General features: G+C 33.0%; 3 protein-coding genes across 5 annotated transcripts; 1 reads left to right on the top strand and 2 right to left on the bottom strand.

The window, feature by feature from the left end:
* Window positions 1–2,008: 2,008 nt before the first annotated feature.
* On the bottom strand, window positions 2,009–5,514 carry LOC116133679. The gene is made up of 5 exons (XM_031419364.1): window positions 5,349–5,514; window positions 4,143–4,214; window positions 3,666–3,727; window positions 3,387–3,563; window positions 2,009–2,142 (listed from the first exon to the last, which is right to left on the bottom strand). The coding sequence occupies exons 1-5, from the start codon at window positions 5,399–5,401 to the stop codon at window positions 2,009–2,011; spliced, it is 498 nt and encodes a 165-aa protein (XP_031275224.1). The 5' UTR covers window positions 5,402–5,514.
* Window positions 5,515–6,492: 978 nt separating this feature from the next.
* On the top strand, window positions 6,493–11,058 carry LOC116133706 (E3 ubiquitin-protein ligase FANCL). Of its 3 annotated transcripts, none has more exons than XM_031419394.1 (11): window positions 6,493–6,583; window positions 6,698–6,769; window positions 6,927–6,997; window positions 8,094–8,172; window positions 8,247–8,321; window positions 8,464–8,578; window positions 8,682–8,739; window positions 8,821–8,892; window positions 9,366–9,496; window positions 9,576–9,699; window positions 10,518–11,058. In XM_031419394.1, the coding sequence occupies exons 1-11, from the start codon at window positions 6,581–6,583 to the stop codon at window positions 10,594–10,596; spliced, it is 879 nt and encodes a 292-aa protein (XP_031275254.1). In that variant the 5' UTR covers window positions 6,493–6,580; the 3' UTR covers window positions 10,597–11,058. The 3 variants fall into 3 exon arrangements, with proteins under 3 accessions (XP_031275254.1, XP_031275255.1, XP_031275257.1); XM_031419395.1 differs by having other exon boundaries at window positions 9,576–9,725; XM_031419397.1 differs by lacking the exon at window positions 8,464–8,578 and having other exon boundaries at window positions 8,654–8,739.
* A 1,662-nt stretch (window positions 11,059–12,720) lies between these two features.
* Window positions 12,721–14,196, bottom strand: LOC116133662 (probable xyloglucan endotransglucosylase/hydrolase protein 6). Its single transcript, XM_031419351.1, has 4 exons — window positions 13,948–14,196; window positions 13,743–13,843; window positions 13,449–13,645; window positions 12,721–13,342 (listed from the first exon to the last, which is right to left on the bottom strand). The coding sequence occupies exons 1-4, from the start codon at window positions 14,123–14,125 to the stop codon at window positions 12,958–12,960; spliced, it is 861 nt and encodes a 286-aa protein (XP_031275211.1). The 5' UTR covers window positions 14,126–14,196; the 3' UTR covers window positions 12,721–12,957.
* Window positions 14,197–23,037: the final 8,841 nt, after the last annotated feature.

The raw sequence follows: 23,037 nt of genomic DNA, 5'->3' as shown, positions 1-23,037 counted from the left end.
CGTCATCAGTCTCTCATCACTTCAGTCATCGCCTCATCAGTCTTCTTCGATTAATATTCGTCACTTCGTCACTTCGGTAACGAAATAGAGGCTCAGAGAGAGATCAGAAGCGAAGTTCGGCAAAAACAGGTTTCTTCAAAAACAAATCCTTTTCGATTATTTTTATTATTTTTAATTTTTTTTAATTTTTTTTTGGGAAGCGAATGAATTTTTACTCGAATAAACTTGACTTAGAAAAAGTAATGAAAACCATACAAGCAAACCTCGTTATTGAAATTTTTACTTTAGAAGAAATTGTAGATTTACTGATTTAGCGTAGTATGATGTTGGGGTTGTCAGTGAAGTAATTCTTATGTTATCTATGGGTTTTAGTTTTGCTGCTGTTTGATGTGTTCATTTAATGTAAACCACATTTCCCCTAGTCTCTTTGACACTTTTATCATAAATTTTAAACATTAGAATAATATACTCTGTTCATCTTCAAACTTCCAACGAAGAAATGTCATATAACTTATACAAGTTTAGTAGATTAATTATTAACAAAAGTATCATTAAAACATAGAAATGTCATATATTTAGACATACATACAAGATANTCATTTTTTTTTTTTAATTTTTATGTTGAGCTTCAATAAAAAATAACATAATACAAATAAATATCTTCAAAAAACACAAATTTTGTAAAAATAAAATAATTTTTCTACAATTGTCCTCGGCGAGTTTTCATACTCTGAAAACATTAAATAATCATTTCATCGTCAGTTGTATCAAATACATTTTTCTCAATGTAGGTGACCAAGCAATCATTCATCCATTGATCTCCCGTTCGATTGCATAATCGACTTTTCACAAAATTCATTGCAGAAAAAACTCTTTCAACAGTCGCAGTTGCAACTAGTAAAACCAATGCAAGTTTTACAAGTTTATACACCAACAGATAAAAAATGTCTTTTTTAAACTGAACTAAATTCTTAGCTAAATCACCAATTCCTTGTAACTCAACAAATTCATCACAAGAACGCATGTCAATTACATAAGTTTCAGCTTGGTTCTCAAGTATCATCAATTCAAGTGCAGAAAAATCAGATGGATAAAATTGGGCAAAACGGATCAACTTATGCTTGTTAAAAACAGAGAATGAGTTACTTAGATCTAAACATGTCATACAAAGAAGCAGCTCAATACCAACCTCAATAAAACGAGTGATAAGTTCTTGAAGTTTCATATCTATCACTTTATAAAACAATTCAACTCGATAGTGATGCAAATTTGTCATGTGCCCAACTCTCTGTTGTGGCCGCCTTTGAATTGCAAATATATCATCCATATTCAAAATAACAACATCATGCTTTTGGCAAAATGAAGAAACTTCACTCAACAAAAATTATCATCCTTCATCTCTCAACAATTGGAACTGTCGTTTGGAGACTTTGACTAGGGCCATAGCATTTACAATGTCTTGACCTTTTCTTTACAATGCTTGTGACAACTCATTAGTAATTGCCAATATATTTTTCATCATATGCAAGTTAAATGCAAAATCAAAGGAATATATTAAATCTAATAGATTTCATACTTCACCCCTTTGTTCATGATTTAAACCATCTCATTCAATAACCTTAAGCACATCACCCACAGAGGAGAACAAAATGATTAAATTGATCAGCTTTCTATTATAAAAATACGCAAATTTCTCCCCCTCAGTTATGTGCGAACCCATCAGCTTTTGTTCCTTTAATTTTTACTCTCAATAAAACTTTTAAAAACTAACAAATCCCCTTGCATAAAAATAACAATCGCAAACAATATGTAATAAATATATTAGGATTAAAAACGGGGTTTTACAAAAATAAAATCCAAACTTACGATGGGGTCGGGCCGTTTTATTCTTAAAATCTCAAAGTTTTATAGGAACAAAATTTAAATAAATATAAATATAAAATTTGAAAATTTAAAAAAATTGAGTGGGGGCCGTGGTTATTAAATCCGCCCCTGGACCAAAGTACTACTACCTGTTATGCAGAGGATTAGATCCTGAAGGCACCCCTCTCTTGTCATCAAGAGAGACATTGCAAGAAGCGCCATTGCAAGAAGAATTGAACTGAGTGTAATTAGAAATCCCTCGACCATCCCGCGCAGCAGCTACAAAGTTCGCAAAAATCAGAAGAATCACCACTACAGCAAGCATTCCCATATTCACCTTTCAAACATATATATACGCTCCTTCCATTACTCCATGATAACAAGAACACTGGCTTCAAAGTTCTTGATGATGAAGTGAATAAAGAAGAGTAAACACAGCTATATAACTCGAGACTTGTTCCAGAGAGTATAAATATAACTTTGTTAATTGATCTGCAGAGACCTGCGATGAAGGTTCTTGAACTTCTTCTTGGCGTCTGGCTTATTTGTCCACAGGTTTTGAAGACATAATATATAGTGTTGATGATTTGTTAACTTATTAAACGTAAATGGCAACCCAGTGGGCAGACATATTATATAACCATATCTCCTCACCCTATTCAACCGGTTATTGTCTCAGTCTTCAATGGCATCATCGCCAATCTCTAGGCTCCTGGCTCACTTTATAGACAACACCTGAAACACAGGCATGTTGTTTTGTTAGTATTTTATTCTCTTCTCTTTCATTATAGAATTCTCAAACTCCAAGAATTATACATAAATTTTAGTAATCCTCATCTCATCTAAACCACTCAATTTTTTTTTTTTTTAATACATTTGGATTATAATTAAATATTCTAAAATTCATCACAATCAGTGTTGCTAGCTCTTGCATATTGCATATTGCATAAGGGTAGTTATATTTCTATGTAGAGGCACTACTATGAACTCTCTTTGATGAAATAAATTCTCTTTTGTCTTAATTTTATCAATCTTTTGAAAAATATTGTGACATTTATACATTTTAATTCATTTATTATATTCTTTTTTATGAACTACACTAATTACAAATTTCTACTTTTATTGAAGTCAAAAATTAGATCAGTATTGAGTCATTATAAACCTCTTTAATTGTAATATTTGATTCATTTATTATGAATTTTTTATATTGAATTGAGTTATAAACCAGTAAGTTAAGAGAGTTCTGGGTGAGATGAAGCGATCATAGTGAATTTGAAAACTGAGGAATTTTAGTGGCTATCTCCAAAGTAAATTCCAATAACCATTGACTCAAACATGAGCGGTTTAAATAAAATTAGGGGTTTAAACTATTTACATCCCCTGAATATCCAAAATTGACAAGTAGACCCAAAGGTATGCCATATTACACAAACACCTCCCCTACCAAGCTACCATCAATCTTCAGGTTTTCATTTACAGTGAAGTTTTTCATGCCAAGAAGATCGATAAAATGACAGTAATACCAAAACAAGAATACGAATATTTCCAGGTTGCAATGTATATGCAGCATATTGTAGCACAAAAACCTGTATGGCAAGAAAAGGACTTGAGATTTCCTACAGATACCCCTATAGCATCAAGATCAATTTCTAACCATCTCAAAGTATTAGTAAGTGTGAATAGTATTAGAGAGGGGAAGCCTGAATTTTCAGAGAGGAACAACATGGGGAATTACAAATTATACAAAATGAAAATTTAAAATAAATGAACACAAATAATAGAAGTATTGTCATTGCACTGACCACATGAAGAACCGGTTGAAATAACCTTTTTAGAAGAGCCACCATCTCCTTTGCCGAGTCCTCTGTAACAAGATATAAGCAAGCCTCAGTCACGCATATATACACATAAAAAACCAGCTAGATCACGCTTGGAACCGCTGATTCACCACAATGGTTATCAAAAGAGTAATAGAAGGTCCTTTTGGCATGACAATTTCACTACATTAGATGCTAACTAGTAAATATTCGATGGAATCCAAGTATCACTCAATTCATTGGCTTTTGGTGTCCATAAAAAAAAAAAGAAAAAAATATCAACTAGACCAAAGCCATGTCACAATTTTATTGCATTATGCCCATAAAGCATATTCTCCACTTAGAAAGATCTTTAATTCCCACAAAGATTAGTACCTCTCATCTGGGAAAGTCATGTTACTGAACCCAAAGTGTCAATGAGATTCAAAAGTGGAAAGAATTACGGTTAGGAGAATATCTTACTTCCTGCAAGTGTTCCCAGACAGGACTTCACTTGGCCACCACCTGCCGAAGTTGATCATACAGCATAGATTCCTAGACCACAAATATCAAATTTCATGATTTCCATCCTGATTTCTACTGCAGTTGCAGTCCACGGAATTAACTATGAAGCATACAAATCAGCAACTCCTCAAAGTCTAGGGGATCCATGTCTGAGGCTATTTGTTTCATGGATTGTCCAACAAATATATAAGTATATGTGCATGTAAGCAGAAGTATATGATAAAAAAAAATGCTAATAATAACAAAATCATAATTGGTTTTAAATTAAACAGCTGAAAAACCATATCACTTCTGCTATCTACAAAGTTTTAATGTTGAAGACTACAGAAAAAAGTTATAAGAGATCTGTTGAGAATGATCTCATCCAATCAATTCATCCAATCAATTCATGGAGTAAAAGTCTTAGAAATGCATGTCAATTGATTCACTTCCCCTTCTCTGTGGCTAAGGCTTAGCAAGCATATTTCCAAACAACAACTAACAGTGAAATGTAGCATTAAGTGGAATTAGAATCTCATTCTCTAACTTCCTAAAGAATACAAGATACAGTTTCTCAATTCTAACAGTAGGACGAAAGCCTCTGTTGTCAAATACACTTTAAAAGAAAAAGCATAATACAGAACAACATTCAGCTCAAATCTTATTTCAATTTTGTCTTTAATTTACGAATTATCTTAATTTATGAATTCCATTTCAAATTGTCTTTCATGAACTCGTCTCTTTGAATTCAGGATCTTTGATATTTCCAAACCAATAATGCCTTAATAGGATCAAAATATACAAATACAAAAGTTAAGGATCTCAAAAAACGAAGAAAGAGAAAACAGAAAAGAAATTTCGAAATAGAATATATACCCACTACAACAGTTGATCACAAACCACTGCGTCGATTTTAACTTGATTCCTGCAAAACATTTTCTCCACCCATTTCTAGTAATAAACCATAATTGTTTACCGTGTTGTTTAATATGTGTCCATTCCATTCAATAAAGATGCGATAACTAAAATTATTTTATTGGCTTCATAACTAACCCATCACAACAGATTTGTAGCACATGCCACATATTATGTACATTCTAATCTCCTGGTTTCTTTCCAAATTGAAAATAGAGAAGAACCCAAAAATTTAAAGACAAATGGAGAACTTTTAGCATAAAATATTACCTCTTTTGACAGCTGCAGATGACGTTCCCTAGGATTGTGATCTTCAAAGGCATACGAATTCAAACGCTAGAGCTTCAGCAGGTAAAAGTCCCTCAACATTGCATCCACTCGGCCACTCCACATCCCTTGAACACTTGTTCTTCTCCCGGGAAGAACGGACCTATTGCCTCAGGCCTTTCAAAATTCTTTATCGTAAATATCACTTAGATCCATAAAGAATCATTAATATTGGGTTTCAATATGTTCCGATAAATAATTGGGGTTAAATGATATTTCTTGAATATGACTGGTCGCTTCAAATATAAATAAATCGCTTTAAATATAAACGACATGGCGTTTATTACTTACCAAACCGACATCGTTTCTAAAACTAAAACGACAGCACATGGAAAACAAAACGACTTGTCATTTTCTTGATGAACGACATGTTGGTTATAACAAAAAAATGACGCCATTTATAAATGAAAAAACAATAGTGTTTATTTCAGTCAACATTTTATTCATCAGATAAACAAGATGTTGCTTACTTTGACAACCACGTCATTTTAAGGAAACAAAATGACATTATTTCTGTTATGTGATAAATATATTTAAACCCCCGATTTATATCTTTATATCCAAAATGACAATACTTTCTTGATTCTCATGTACCTAAGCAATAGTTACCATAAACTTATGAAGTTTACAAATGGCATGTCATTTCTCTCCAAACAACACGTCGTTTGTTACAGCCAAGTGCCAACGTTGTTTGTGAAAAATGAGACAACATCGTTTTATTTATGAACGACGTGCTGCTTATTTGCTTAGTGGGTGGTGAATGATATTTACCATCATGAATAATGTGAATCTAAATTTAGAAAAATATCCTAAATAATCTCTCACAAAGTGTGTATTTGTTTTAAAATTAAGTTAACTTATTTGTTTATAACTATTTTTGGCTTATAGTTTAGGCATATAAGTACCAAAAAAATAAGTTGGGGACCAATTTTTTTTTTTTTTTTTTCTTATAAACACTGTTTATAAGTTATTTTCATCAAGTAAATTGAATCCATTGAGCCCAAATTAGTTTTTCATGGGCTGAACAAGTGTAGACCATTTTTAAATCCGACCCGCCTGTCTTCTAGTGTGAGAATTAGATTTTGTCGACGATTATGGAACCGTAGTACTGGTATTTTCACTGTGAAAAGCCTTCATCCGCCGTGTTATTTTCTAAGATCATTTCGCCAAATCAAATGGTACACTGTTCAATTATAAATGCTTGCTTTACATTGGTTAGAATTTCATTTGGGAATGAAAATGAGTCACTCTAATGCTTTCTGTTATTATTTGTATCTTCATTTTACTTTCAGGAACGTGTTGAACAGAACAGACACAGAGCGTTGGCCAATTTCTCGTCATTTAGTCGCGCGGTGTACTCAGAGGTGACTTGAATCGTCATTGCTCTTTCTTACTCCTAAAAATTAAACTACTTTATATGTATGTTAAATTTCATTTCTTTGCGCAAGTAATGGTGTCGAATTCAAGGATTTTTTTGCCTTTAATTTGATGTCTATTAATTTCTTTAATTTCACATTACAGATAGAAGAGGTTGGATGGGAGCATCTAGTGAGGCTGAGTGAAGACCTAAAGTTTCTTAGCTTTCGTGTTTTGTAAGATTCTTTTGCTTCAATCCTTTCTTTTATATTCATTTTTGTAGAAATAAGCAAATGTGTTTGTTGAGATTTAAATTGAAAAAAAAAAAAAAACTCTTTAGAAAAGAGCTCCTAAAAGTCTCTTTAGAAAAGAACCTTAAATTGATTTCGCAATGATCTATATTTTTGAAATCGGGTGAGACCTAAGTGATTAAGCATGTTTCCTGTATGACTTAGTTTTGGGATACCATGTACCAGATTAATCTTTTGTGTTAGGGTATTGCTTTTCTTCCTGTACAATGACCATGGCTGTTTGTTCGTTAACAATTTTGTTACTAGCACGCCAAAGTTTAAGGAAAAAAATTGTATAAATTTGTTGACTTACAATTAAGGCAAATGATAAGAATTCCAGATATTCTTGCATAGAACTTCTAGAATACCAATTATAAGCTAGGTGTCTAATATGCAATTTACATCCAAATTTAATAAGAGTAATGCTATGCTTACTCACAATCTTACTAACCATCTTACAATTCTGGAAAATATAACGTCATAGTACGGGTACCATACGCATAGTACCCGTACTATGCCGTTATATTTATCAGGATAGTAAGATGGTTAGTAAGATTGTGAGTAAGCATAGTTTTATTGATTTAATAAATTACATGATTATATTACCGGTTCTAATTTCTTTCATTTTAGGCAGATTTTAAAGGGAAAATGTTCTTTGTCATGCAGATCCATCTTACTAATAGTTATACTACACTTTTTACAGAATCTCCTGTTCCATGTGGGCCTTGTATAGTAATATACATATGCATTTCTTGGGACTTGCAAATGGAAGATGTTTAGTCTTAAACATGAGTTGGCATAAACGAACTTGTAGTTTTCTTGCTGGTATACCATATTTATATAATGCTGAGAAAGATTACAATTGTATCTCCCAGATTTTTACGATAGCATGTTGCAACTTAATGCCATTTTGGTGGCAATTTTCTTATCAATTGTTTGTGAATGCCTCATTCCTGTTATGTGCCTTTATTTCCTCAGTTGTTTATGTTTTTTTCATGCTCTTTATTGTATTTTACTTACCACTTTGCTATTTGAGTGCTAGAGATAAAAAGAAGAGAGTGCACTATATCGAAATTCAATTGGATAAAAGCTATCCCAAAAGCCCACCTTCGATTTCAGTGGTTGGTATCATATTATTTTATTATCTTTCAATTTTTTCATTTCAGTTCTTATGCCTTTTGGACCTCTTCCTCAGGATGTGCCATGCATATTTAGGTTAAAGTGGTCTAGAGATTCAAGATTGAAAGATTTGCTGCAGCAGTTCCAAGAGGTATTTGTTAAGATTTCTTAGAATTAATTTATTTTCTATATGCACTACTAGTTACCACTTGAGGACTCTGTTTATCTCATCAATAGGTCATCCTTGTGAGTTGTTGCTTTACTAAACAGTGCCGACCTCTCTTTTTACCTAGCATCTGGAGAAACTTCAGGAAATTTGGACTATTTTGGATGAGATTGACAAATCTCTTTGGGTTGTTGACTTGAACCGGCTGTCTCGTGCTAATATCTGTAGACAAATTAATTTGGGTAATATTAGCTGTGTATGCTTGAATTTATAGCTCAGTTCTCGTTTTGGTCTGTTATCATTCTAAACTCTTTCAGGTTTATAAATCTTGTCCTCCAACTTCAGGTAATGATTGCTTCATCATGTTGTGTATACATGCCAATGATCCTAAGTCTTTGCCTGAGTAAGTCTTTATCACCAATTACATACTCCACTGCATTGCTAACTTCTTTACATTCAGTAATTTTTTTTCAACTTTCGTTAGGTGTCGCTTTATGGGTTCTGGTCCGACCTTGAATTCCTTGAGGAAAACATGGCAAAGAAACAGCAAGAGATGGTGAGCTTTCATTTTCTTCTTTAGCCTGATTTTTTTAGTTTTTGAACTTGTTTAGTAGAAAGTAATAGATACCATAGAACAGCCATTTAGAGGGATGTATTTGCTTCATCTGCAAGTTGTTAATTGTCTTTTGTTTTCAATAGTCCAGCTATGTTTAATTTAATGTCCTGAGGTTTTCCTAGCAGGTTGAGATTAAGAGATAAGGAAAACTGAGATAGAATAAGTATTGTTTTAATGTTGTAATCGTTTGAAGGTTTTGGATGTTGGTAAAAAGAAAAAGAAGAAACACCTGCCTGCCTTGTCTCCTCCCCTCAAAAAATATTGGGTATATGTGTTATATTACCAATTCGGTCTCTTGCATGAGCCAACCATTTCTTTCCTATCCCATTTTACTTGTTTTCTGAAAAAAAAGTTTTCCTTTGATCTTCCAATCTGTTTTAAATTATTGTTATATTTTATACATCTATTTAAAGGAACAAGGACAAGCCATTTTTGGAAAATGTTGCAAATCTTTTGGATGCTGAACTGCCAAGGCCCCCAGATTACCAGAACAGTGATCAGCAAGTGGAATGTGGGATTTGCTATGCTCAATTTTTACCTGTTGGTAATGCGTCATACCTTTGATTAGATTTTCCCAAACATATACCACATTGATTTTCCTTGACTTTGTCAAGTTTTTGTAGATGACGAGCTGGGAGCTAAGAGTGGATGTGGAACTGATTATAAATGTGATAACACCAGTTGCAGTAGGGCTTTTCATTCTGTATGTCTTGCAGACTGGTTGCGCTCCATCACAACAACAAGGCAGTATGTTGAGTTTTCCAACTTTTGAGGTTTTTCCTTATATACCTTTTGGTAGGATACTAGGATTTGAAGCTTTATTTGGTTCATAAAGGAGGAGAGAATTAATTTTCCCTAGCTATGCATAATGATAAAAGTTGTAAGTTGATATTGTTTGTGACATTTCCTACCGTTCTGATATAAACTATACTAGTGTTCCTCGTTTTTTGGTTGTGTGTTATCTAGAATTTGCTTATCCAAACATGCAGAAGCTGCCTTATAGTTTTGCTTAGTTTTTGCAACTTTACATGAGAAGTTAAATTAATATTGTTTTGTTGCTGATTGGAAGTACTGACCGGAAGTATATATTACATAGGCACAAAGTACTTCTATTGGATTGTTTTCAAAAAATAATTGGAACTTTGCCTTGTTAGATGAAGTAGTGTTAGGATTTGTATTTTTTGAACAATGGATAAGTTTTTCTTTCTTACAATGCTCTGAAAGTATAGGTAAACTTAATCTCTAATCCTATTGTATTTCTAAATCTGACCTCATGAGTGCGTTTTCCCATTTTTGCCTGCACACTATGCTTCTGCTGCTTCCAAGCACACTTATTACCCATAATTAATTAATTATCATCACACCAAGTCATGACAACAATTTGTCTACAAGATTATTTTGGATGAAAAGAATATTTTAGTGTGTATCGGTGGATGAAGTGAATATGCAGTAGAGAGGTCTGGCTAATAATGCATCACATGTGGCATTAATCATGGATATCTTAGATGCTCTAGTGTCCATCTTGGCTGCTTGTTTTATGGTTCCAGTGTATGCTTGTGTTGCAGGTCATATGATGTTCTGTTTGGGAATTGTCCATACTGTTCAGAGCCAGTTGCTGTCAAAATCAACAATACAAAATCATAATTCATCAACATTATTTCAGTTTCATCGAAGATGGAATCCTATTTCTTGCACCCATCATTGAAGATAAGAAGCAGTGAGTTCCTCAGTTACAACTCGCAATTATTCTATTAAATATATTGGATTGTGAAGTTATGAGGATCTTTAAACCTCTTCGGCAAATGCAGCTACAAAGAACTTATCCTCCAAAGATTGAAAATTTGATGTGAATGACATTAATAGTGCACGCACGTAGTTTCCCCACTCATAGTACTCTACTGTTTCATTAACTGGGACCTATGATTTAACCATGAGTGTCCCTTGCTGTCCATACTTTTTGTTTTAATCTTATCCATTTGGCTAGTGACTTGATTATAGGTTTTTGCACATGATCGGGACCTGCCAAAGACATATGGGTATTTCAACTCCATGATTTGTAAGTGATTTCCTGCTGAAGTATATATATTTGGCCGCATGTGTTCTGCTTTGAAGCTTTCCAATGATACTGTTTGGTTGAAACATTGCGGTTGTGGCTTTCTTTGTTATCAATTCTATTTTTCAGTCACATAAGTTTAAGAAAAATTAAAGTTTGGGAATTTTTAATTCAGGTGTGTTAAAAAGAAAACCAATTAGTAAGTTTTTAAAAAGACAAAAAATAAAACGCTTAATGGTATACGGCCAATCGTGTAAAAATTCGCTTTTTTCATCAATCTCGTCGGTAACCTATTTTAGTGCTCGGTGGAGTAGAGACTGTAACATGTTAATTATATATTTGTTTTTATTAATCATCCATTTAAACAAGGAGAAGATGTTACTGATGACAAACATGTGTCTTGCCAAAGCTTTCACAGGGTGGTCCCTCAGTGTCTCAAATCAAAGAACTTTGGGGTTGAGAGAATGAGGGTTGGGGTCCGTAATTAAACCTCTAGCTAATCTCTTGTTTAATCAAAGCATGCATGATTTTGATGTCACTGGTGGGAAAACGTATTTTTATTTACAGAGGATGTAACTTGTGTTTTATTTGTAAGTCATTAAAGTTACAAGAGTCAGGTTTATCAGAATTTTCTTTCAATATCTCTTTCATTAGTTTTAATATGATATCAAAAATAGAATAAAAATTATTTCAAAATATCAAAACTTGAAATGTGTAACATTTATTTGTTGAAAAAAGAAGAAGCAATTTTATATTTGACATTAATTTCTTTACAATAAACGATGATCCAATTTTTTTTTTTTTTATGATCAAGGTGTGTGTGCCAATTTGTGTACATCTCGACTAATCATCAGGATTCATTGAATATCTTACAAACTTAATGTTCTACTGTAAGTTACAAACATAATAAGTGGCGTTAAAGCTTGAACACCGGAAACCAATGAAGACCAAACTTGCTTTGCACACTCTAGTGCTTATGCAGCAACTTGTTGGTACAAGTCGTCGTTTTCAGTTCTATTTTCTCTTTGTTGGTGTTCAATTGTTACGTTTAAAAGATTTTCATAATTAAGGAAATAATTCAAATGTGATCGATTGTGCTTCTATCTAGATTTTTCCGTATTGGATTGAGGTGTTAATTCAACAAACAAGCTGGTAAGATTAAGCACTATAAATTCTTGTATGGAAACGCATATTTGGCATCACGCTCACACATTAACACGCCAGCTTTCTCATTAATAAGGTCGTGGCCCTCGCCCCGGGACCATCTATTGGCTACGTGCGTTTAAGCAAAGAGACCCAGATATCAATCATTTTGGTGAAGTTGAATTGTTCATTTGAGGTGATCTAACTATTGTTATAGGTAACTTGTAATGAAATAGCATTTCCTTTTAAGAATAAAACAAACACAATACAATCCAATCCAAAACAGTGGCAATTCCTTCTCTTTTTCATTTCTATTCTTTTGCCCATAACAGACTCACCAGTAATAACTCAAATCTTAGAAGATAATTGCAGTGTCGGTGTTCCCTCCTATTATTTGTTTGTCTGCATTCTGCCGTACTGGACCCATTATAGACTTAACCTTTTCCTTCGATATTTCAACACTCCATTACTCAAAGTCTCAAACAGTTGAAATTATATATAGCAAGAAGATTTTTTTCTTCTTCACGTTTGAAAACTGAGTGTGTAAATTAAATTAAAGTGGGGCAACTCCGTTTTCACAACTACACACATATGTTTTTATTGGCACAGAATACTGTGCATTAGATACAGACATATATATTGTACAAAGTAGGTAGAGAAGTGACTTAAATTTCTGGAATCCCAGAATTACACTTATTCTCCTTTTCACCCACACTTTGCATGGCTATCATAGCACGAAATGGTTTACAAGGACAGTGTGAAGATATATGAATATGTATTTTGCAATTGTTTGATTGGTTTGACTTGGATTATATGCCGGCCATGCATTCGGGTGGGGTAACTGGGTATCTTGATTTATCAGTGCAGTAATCATAAATCATGTGGTTGATACGAACCCACCTGTATTTTCTTGCTTCAATAGCGTTGAGGGCTTGATAATTACTTGCTTCCCACCAGTTTCTGGGGTTTGCGGCACAGTTTGTTGGTCCTGGAACTGGGCATCCTTCAATGTCAAAGTCTTTGTAGTATGCATAAAAAGGAGCTTTGCTCCAATCAATTTTCTCCAGACCTCCTCTTGTCGCCCAATCATCCGCTTCCCACAGTGTTGAGTACACTCCCATCGGTTGGTTCGTGGGATATGGGGCCCTGCCGCTGTTCTTGTAAACCCTGATTGGCACGTCATCCACATAGAATCTGCATATGCCCACATCCAAAACAAAAGGTTCATATTTTGTAAAAAAATACATACTGATTCGAGAAACGTTTAGATGATTTGTTTATGGTTAAATAGTTGACTTACACAATATGGTGATGGTTCCAGAGAAGGGAGTAAGTGTGGAAATCAGCTGCAGGATCAAACCAGAGGTTGACTCTTTGTTCCCGGTCACCTTTCCCATGAGCATAAATATTGGTTTGAACTGTGTAAGGCTGACCAGTTCGATTCCCCAAGAACTCAAAATCCAGCTCGTCTCTTATAGTGTTGGTGTCAGAATTCATCTATCAAATTAACACCAAGAAACCAGAAATATATGTTCGTTTCATTATATTTTAGACAGAAAATTAAGTGTACTTAAGACAAATAATGCTAACTTACATAAAATGCCGTGACAGTTCCAGCAGAGTCTCCAGGAATAAGCTTGATCTTCAAGCTTACACGCCCAAACAAAAACTGCCTTTTGGAAGCAAACCCACATCCTGTAAATGCATGTTTTTTTTTATTATCAATAAACCTACAAATTTTAATCATGATCCAAAAAAACAATTATTAATTTACTAAAAATAATAGCCATCGACCCCACCTGAATTTTGGTCTAGAACCAGTTGGATGGCCCTCCCTGCATCAATTTGCCTGATATGGGACTCAGACCATGTGACTTTAAAGTCTTGAAGAAACGTAGCCGGTCGTCCTGAAACTAAGAGACAGAATGCAAGACTGAAGAAGCAAAGTAATACAACAGAAATTCTTAAGGAACCCATAAGTTTGGAGTGGTGAGAAGAAAACTATATAGAAAAAAGATAGATGATTATTATGAGTATGGTTTAGAAATGTTATGTGGGTATGTATTTATATAGGCGGGAAGCTTAATGAGATAGAATTGATGCAGACTGCTGCATTCAAATTGAAAGGGCCATCGCTGATATAGCTTTCCATCCAGCTAAGCACAAGCCGTCATCAGGCCCTACCCAACCCAACCCACCCCCATCTCTTCTGATTATTCATTCTTGTTTTCTGTTCTCACCCTATTCTTCATTTAGCCTTGTCTACCATATAATTCTTCTGATCTTTTTCTTTGAACTTAATTTAACAAAAAGAAAAAAAAAAACTAAATTTACTGTATTATTGCAAGGGATGTTAACACTGCCTAACAAAATTTGTAACAGTAAAGATGGGGTTGAGGTTTCATATTGACACGACCCACACGCAACTAACAAAAACAGAGGAATTCACTTGCTCTTAATTATTATGTCTTCTAATTAAAATTAAAACAATCTCTTGATGTGTGATTCAACTTTGGTCAACTATTCTTGAGTTGAAGTCATAGCAATCCACCCAATTATTTATTCACTCTATGTATCTGTTTACAGCCGAGAGACGGCGATTGATATCGATCGTCAATTGGCGTTTAACTCCCCATCAATTTGTGGGTCTAAATTTACAATCTCGCTAGTTGGACACCAGAAATTGTTATGTTAACCTACAATGATATTAACTCTTGCCGCCATCTATATGGTATAAGCCTGAACTTGTGAGTATGTTTTAGTGTATAACATGCGGAGATGAAAGTGTTGTCATATTTGTCATTACATTTGTATGAATTATTGGAGATGGGGACTGGTTGATGATTCGAAACCAATAAAAAGACCATTATAGAGAGGGCCATGCATAAGACTACATAAATATACGTATACATAGCGACAGCGTAGGGTAAATTGGAAATTTGTGAAGTGAGAGGAAAAGACTCATACTCAGACTCAGAAGCCAAAAGCTAAACTAAAAGACATAGAAATCACTTTTCTTTGTTGCATAATTGAAATGAAGAATCCCTGAATTTAACCAATTAATAAATGCCACGTAGAATCCTAAGTTGAAAGGAGGAACTGGCCACGTTTTATTTGGAATTGAGAACCCTAACAGCTGAACTTTGATGGTTAAAGTGGGGGAATACATCAGAGTTTTTGGGAGGAGTAGACTGACGCAGTGGGTCTAGACCTGATGAATTTGTCGGAATAGATTTGTTATTTTGAAATGAAATGAAATGAAATAAATCATTTTTATCAAAAAAAGAGTCAAACAACTCCAACCCTACATTTTATTTAAGGTACAATTATTTGAGTGAGATTTTTGATAACTGGAAATAACCAAAGTCGTTGTTGAGTGATTGAAAAAGAAAAGAGATGGATAGTATAGATGTGAGATGAAGAATGGTAATTGTTTGAGATAGAAGTAAGCTTCGTGGCTTGAAGCTATTTTGAAGATGCGTGTAAGTGACAGTTGTTTAGTGGTTGCTTAATGTGCACGAGTTTCCAAACTTTAATTCTGTTAATTAACTAATAATTAGATGGTTAATCTAAGACTGATCTTCGTTAATTTACTGATCAAAACACGACCTATAATGTGAAGATTAATGAATTCCAATCATGTTGTCTTGGAAGAACAAGATAAGAGCCTAAAAAAATTAACAATAATATTATATTTACAAAGAAATCTTACAAAGATTTGCATACAAAAGTGAGGTGACAAAAAATGAATGGAAGAGTGAAACAAAAAGTCAAACTCATTAAATTCACTCTTCCTTTTATTTTTTACCATATCACTTTGTATGGAGATCTTTGTAAATTTTTTTTATAAGTGTAGCATTACTCAAAAAATAAAGTGTACTTCCTGTCAAGCCCATACCGCTTCAAAGATATCTTATACCAACCCTATCTCATTTTAAGAAAAGAAACGATGAAAGCTTTTCATGTGTCAAAACAACTTGCAAAATACTCATTACATTGGCCTCGAAGGTGTATAAATTGACACTTCTCTTCACGAAAAGGAGGGCTAGACAGATGAGAGCTAAACATAGATTTAGACATAGATTTGAGCTTCATTATTTCTCTCTGTCAGCAAAGTATTTCTTCATCTTTGTATGTCTTACGGACAATATCATAGAAACAGTTAGAGAATAATAAAATAACAGTGGATATAAGAGTTACTTTAAGTATCCGAACCACTATAAAAACTTTTCTTATCAGTCAATTATTTATGTTTCTGCAACATATATAATATCAACACCATATTCAAATCTCATGGATCCATCTCGTGTAATTTTTAAGACTCTCTTAATACTTTACACATACGAATCGTTGGTATCCAAAATCAAGCATCAACCAGAGCCATTAACTCATAAGTGTCCCAAATGGAAGAAAACTCTCATCTATTAATCACTGTTTGCTCGAAAGTTTTGGGCAAACTTTTGGTTTGACATTTCCTACTGTGTTTTTCTAAGACGAATAATAGAAACATTCAGGATAACATTTGCCAAAAGATTTATAATTATTTTATTACTGACTCAGTAACTTTATAATTACAATATTAAACAAAATGCTATGTTTACTCACGAACTTATTAACCTTTATAAATATAAAATATAGTATGGGTACCATATACATGTACGGGTATATATGTATTTAAAAAGGTGAGTAAGTGGATAGTAAGTTCGTAGTAAGCATAACATTACCATTATAAACCATCATTGAATGACTCAGTCATCAATTAGAACTTTGAGTATGTTATTTAAAAAGTTTGAGTTCAATTCACCTTGTAATAGGGATGATACTGAAACTCTTACTTGATCGATAGTCTAAAGTGGAGGGATTAATTCCAGAATCACTTTAAATTACGGAAACTATATAGATATAAAAAAATCAACCAATAATAACATATTTACAACTATATTAGCTTTAAAATAAATGCATAATCGAATAGATGCACATCTCAAGACTTTTCATATACCATGATGATTAATCTAAACTAATTCAGACGGAAAATTGAAGAAAATAAAACAAAAAATTTAACAACTTAACATCGACTAATACTAGGTAGCTATTTGTTGACCTTCAAATTATATACAGAAATAGCAAGAAATAGAATTATGTGCATATATATATATTATATATAATAATAACATTGTCTTACTGTTAAGGATTCGGATAGCAATGTTAATATAATCATTGAGCTCCGATTATTACTATAAGGAAATTAATATAATGTATGATGAAATCAAATCAATTCTCTGAAGTCTGAATAAAGTCATCAGATTTCTGTGTCAAAGATAGGTCAATTAGTAAATTACAAAAAAGATTGTCATTTCGTATTAGGTTTTATTGCAGACATTATCTATATTCTATTTTTTGCCGGTGATAAAGTGATTGGATTGACTAACCAACAAGACTCAAATTAAGATTCTCATTTTCCTTTATAATTTCCTTTTTAAAATTTAACCCTTAATATAATGATAACATAATGTTACAAATATAAAGTTACATTTTAATTTTGTATGTCAAATGATGTGGTGATGTCTGTCAATTTCATATTAATTAAGAAAAAAGTTATTCACTTATCACATTCTTTATAATTAATAGACGTTGATCATTAACAGTCATATTTGGGATAGAAGATTGATGGAATATAATCCTAAGATATTATATTTGACTTCATTCTTAACCCTAATATATATTTTCCTTCATTATCTGAAAAAAATATTGTTTATCGCCTTTCAGCCTGCCTTTATTTTATAACAGTTCAAATTAAAATCTTCATATGACTTAATAATCAGGTATGGCAGGGTCAGCTCTTTGAATGACTGAACGGGTATTTGCCAAACCTACATGTTCGATTATTCGATAAGATGGTGTCACACTGGGCAGGGCATTTCGATCGAGTGGTGGTGATGTAAGATGTGATAGTAGACACATTTATGAATATATAATTGGATCCTTTAGTTGTTATTCATTGATGGAAAATTAATTGGAGTTGGAGCCTAGTTGGTTTTCGTTCTTTTCCCTATCCGTGCACAGACCAAAACTAAAATGATAGAGACCACAAGTAATATGATTTGAAAGATTTATTGAAGGTAATATCATCCCATTATGTATTCAAGTAAAACATAAAGACATGAATTAAAGGAGGACAACCCACATGCTCAAATAGTTGAGGTTTGGATAAGAATCATAATATATACTATTATCATGATGTGTATACTATAACCAACTCATATTAAGAAGGTTGAACAGATAAACAGCCGACAATATGTGCGTTAATTGTATATTCTTTTTAAATTGTACTCGGATGGATGATTAAATTTCATATATTATAGAGTATATTATACTTACAAAGATCTTATACAAAGTAATAGCAAAAAATAAATGGAAGAGTGAATTAATGAGTTGACTTTTGCTTCACTCTTTATTCATTTTTACCATCTTTTGTATGAAAATCTTTGTAAGATAGTATATTGATTAATATGAGTTACCAATTGGGAGAGCCATGCCTAACCTGAGTTCACATAGTGAGACAATAGGACTCCGGTTTATCTTCATTAATCAATTTCTAACCAGTAGCCTAAGTTTACTCAAACAACAATATAATAAAAGTCAGTTGTACTGTTTGACAAGCGAATAGAGAATGAGCTTTAATAGGCGGTATATTCATAATATGAATAAAATTTGGATGGCCAAACAAAGCAAGCCCACATGCTAAATAATAATGCACGGTGGCTCACACGTGCTGATAGAGACTGCTTGAAAGGAAACATAACATCCATTGATTCTGTCAAATTTTAAACCCATCACAATACGTACCTGTATTAATTAATACCACTGAAATATGCATTAGAGTTGGAAAGGCCAAGAACCAGTTAAAGGTAAACAAAATTAAGCAGCTCACAGTCGCAGTCATACTTGCTTTTACAATTAGTGCTTATCTCACAGGTGTCATGACAATATTGAAATTATTGAATAAATGTAATTTGGTCTGATCTGCAGGTCAGAGTTAATGAATTTGTTTTCTGATACGACGTTAATTCAAACTTTAATATATCTGGCAAAACACCGGTTTCTGATCAAAATATATTATGTAATAAAATAAGTATATTAGTTGAAGAATAAATACAAACAATTAATTTAAAATCTTGACTAGAACAGGTTGACCAGGGTAGCATGAAAAATATGTAATAAAAGTGGGGCATACATAAAGTTAAAATGGGGGGTGGGTGCAAAACTGGGGATCCTATCCAGAACCCAGCTAAACAATTTTTAATAACATCCAACCATCTTTGGTCAATATTACAACCAGAAACGTTCCAAATCTATAAGGAACCATCTAATTTAACTACAAGAAGCCTGTGTTTTATATACAGCTGGTAAAGGATATGTATAGCTAGAAGCAAAAGAGATTGCAGCTGTTGAGCATAAATCATGTTGAAACAAAAATATTGGCTTCTATTAACAACTTGTTTATTTCACCTTTCAGGGTTACTATCAAATCAAACATCAATAACTCGTTGAAATGTCAATTGGCCACGTGATCCTGTTTGGGAATCTTTACGGTGGAGTGAAAGGAGTGTCGAGCGACATATATAAAGATAGAGATAATATTATACAGAAATGTTTGTGATAATTCCAGAACCGCATGATGGAGAATCTCAACAACAATTTGCAGTGGAAATTCAATCATCATTATTATATTTGTCTACATTCTACTGTATTTCATATGTTTTATGTCTTCTCTTCTCGTTTTTAACACAAAACACAAGTTCAGCACATCCCTAAGAAAAGCTTTCGAAAACACTGTCCATTACAACTCTCTCTCTCTCTCCTGCATTATGAGAGATCTGTATAACAGAGAGATCTGCTAAATAAACATTCATAGGATAACTAGAACTCAAAATTTACAGACTTGTTTATATATTATTATTCAGACTTTTTATTTGTCCTATCAAAGTTCATCATACTCAAGCGAAGCTCTGACATAGTACAAATCAAAACTATAATGGCGAAGATCTAGTTGTACAACATAGATAAGAAGCATAAAAAAGAGGTTACAATTGTCAAGGACAGAAACGAGTCTCAAACAGAGATTATGAAGATTCAACGGATCGGTGAGCACAGCAGCTACCTTCTGTAATATTACAAGAAAGAGTGAAGACTCGAATACACAATGAAGGAAGAAAATTGACAGAAAAGAAAATAATTTAAAAGTGACAGGTACGATACAGCAGCCTCAGTGCTCAACTGGCAGGACGGTTAGGGAGAAACCACTCAGTTATTTTAGCAGACGGTCTTATATGTAGGAAGTTTATGATAAAATCTGGAAAAATCTAAGGTATATGTGGATAAATTCAAAAGGTTCACTAAATTTGTTGGTATTTTGAATTTCAGTCCAAATGTTAAAATTGTAGATATATTAGGCAGGGAACCTGTATCCTGATTGTATCCAAGGATGTGTACCACATGATGTATGAACTGAAAAAACATTAAACACATGAAAACGGAACCTAAAGATGCAAATATTTTAGCACCATCTTGAGAATTGAGTAAGTGGAAAACAAAAATAGTATAAACCCAAGAATTAGAAAATGAATATTCACTAACATGCTGGAATGGAAAGGCATAGAATCAAAAACTTTACATGTGCCATCCAACAGGATAACATGAAGATGCAACTTCCATAAATTTTTTTTTTTTATAAAAGTTCCCTTTACAAATGCCAAATAACCAAAGCAGCACAAAGTTCATTTTTAGGAAGATGTTTCCCAGAAAAATAAAATGTACAACATTCAAGCTTTGAAACCTGCACCAATATAGTAGCTTCGGGTAGAACATGCAGAAGACAGTAGCAGATCAAATCTCAAATGTAGAAACACCAGCCAACTCATAATCCTAGCTGTACGTAACAGTGGAATGTTAAGTAATGAAGAAGTCCTAATTAAAAAAAAAAAAAAAAAATTAGTTGTGTGTTATCAAGAATCTTGGTTGAATTTTGAGCATTAGTGGAGCCTACCTACTATTATGAAATTTTAGTCTCCACAAGTTTGGATATATTTTGGCTCAAAAAGTTTTTGCAGGCAGGTTTCGACAAGTTCAGATGTTGTTTCATCATTATAGTAAATGTTGTTTGATAATTCTTTTATAAAATGATGATGTAATCATAGAGATGATGAGGTTGAAAACAAAAATCTTAAATAGCATCAAGTACACTTTCATAATAAAGACCTATGAGTGAAAATGTTTTTTCAGTACAGAAATTAATCAATCTATAGAAGGTATTGTCTATATTAAGGCCAAATCAGTGAAGGAAGACTTGTGACTTCGAGGTTCAGTTGATGATGTAAGGATTCAAAAGGATCATGTACAATTTTGTGGCAATCAACGTTATTCTTTCAGAAAATTTCAGGTTTTCACACAGGCCAAACATCTCAATATCTATTTTTCTTTTTAGCGGTAATCATAATGATTGAGATGTTTTTTTTGCGAAGATTACACTAAGGATAATTCAACCAACATGATGAAGAAAGAGATTATATCTCTTAAAACCATTTGGACTAGTCATTATCCTATCAGCGATTAGCATCCACTGAGCATCCTAGAGGCATAGCGAGATAGTGTTTGCTGTTGAGGACAGGCTCATCTGTCCAAATTCTTGAATAGGTTAAAGGTTGTGCTTCGGATCATTTTGAACAGAGTATCATTAAACACAATTTATTTTATTTAAAAAAAAAAGGAATAAATAAATAAAAACCTAGAAAGTGTATAAGGAGAATTTTTTTTCCCTTTTGTCAGAATTTGGATTGATTGAGAGTTTGAGATGAATTATTCTGTTCACAGCTTCGATATAATCCTATTGTTATGGAGTAAGAGAGTATTGCAAAATCTTAATCACAATATTTTTTTTTTTTTTTTTTTGGGTGTACTTGTCTTGTAGTATATCTTTTCTATCGTTGTTCGATTAAATCCTTCATCGGGCCATTGTTTGCTTTATCTTAAGAAGTTTGATCTGAAGAATTTAATCTAAAAACCAAACAAATCTAGCAACAACTACATAATTAGACGTGAAATTCTGTTTGAATCAAATCAATATAAGAGCACATAATAAATTTATGTGCTATACCGACCGGCATTTTCTAATAGCTGTCCCCAATTGATTCTTATCCTTAAAACAAAAACAAAAACAAAATTCAGATTCAGATTCATCCAAATTCCAACTCTACACTTAATCAAACAATTAAAAATTAATATTTATAAAATAAAAATAATTTTGAGAGAGAACTCAGAACCTTCCCTAAGTCTCTCTTGGGGACAAATGCGGTGACGCCTCTCATCACTGAACAGAATCCCGATACGGCGCTAAATCCATAAATTATGCACAAATATTCGAACTTGAATTCGATTTCTATAAGATTTAAAGGTTAAGCTTGTTACAAAACTAATAGAACTTACCTTTGGCTCGTTTGAGTTTGGCCTGGACATGAGACGAAGCTAGGTTGACGATGCCATCAAGTTTGAGATCGAAACAATACAATTTCAAACTCAAAGCAACGGCTATGGAGAGCTTGCGTACTGCGTAGGGTTTGAATTGCCAAGAACTGTAACAGACTCGGATATGGGCCGTAATGAGCCCATTATTTCGAGAAATATTTTCAACCCCTTTTCCCCTTAATTCTAACATGATAAACGATTCTCATCAATTCTGAAATCTAGGGTGTGTTTGTTTTATTATTTTGGATAAGATTTTTTAAAAAGTTGAGTTTGATTATTACGAGGTAAGATTTGAAAATTAAGAAAAACACTTATCTAAGTTTGTTAATTTAGCTAAACATCTGTACAATAGAACATTGAAAATTAAC

Source organism: Pistacia vera, unplaced genomic scaffold (genome assembly GCF_008641045.1).
Source record: "Pistacia vera cultivar Batoury unplaced genomic scaffold, PisVer_v2 Contig272, whole genome shotgun sequence".
In the NCBI taxonomy this organism is placed as follows: Eukaryota; Viridiplantae; Streptophyta; class Magnoliopsida; order Sapindales; family Anacardiaceae; genus Pistacia; species Pistacia vera.
The sequence above is the reverse complement of the archived record's forward strand: the minus strand, read 5'-3'. Positions and strand labels throughout refer to the sequence as shown.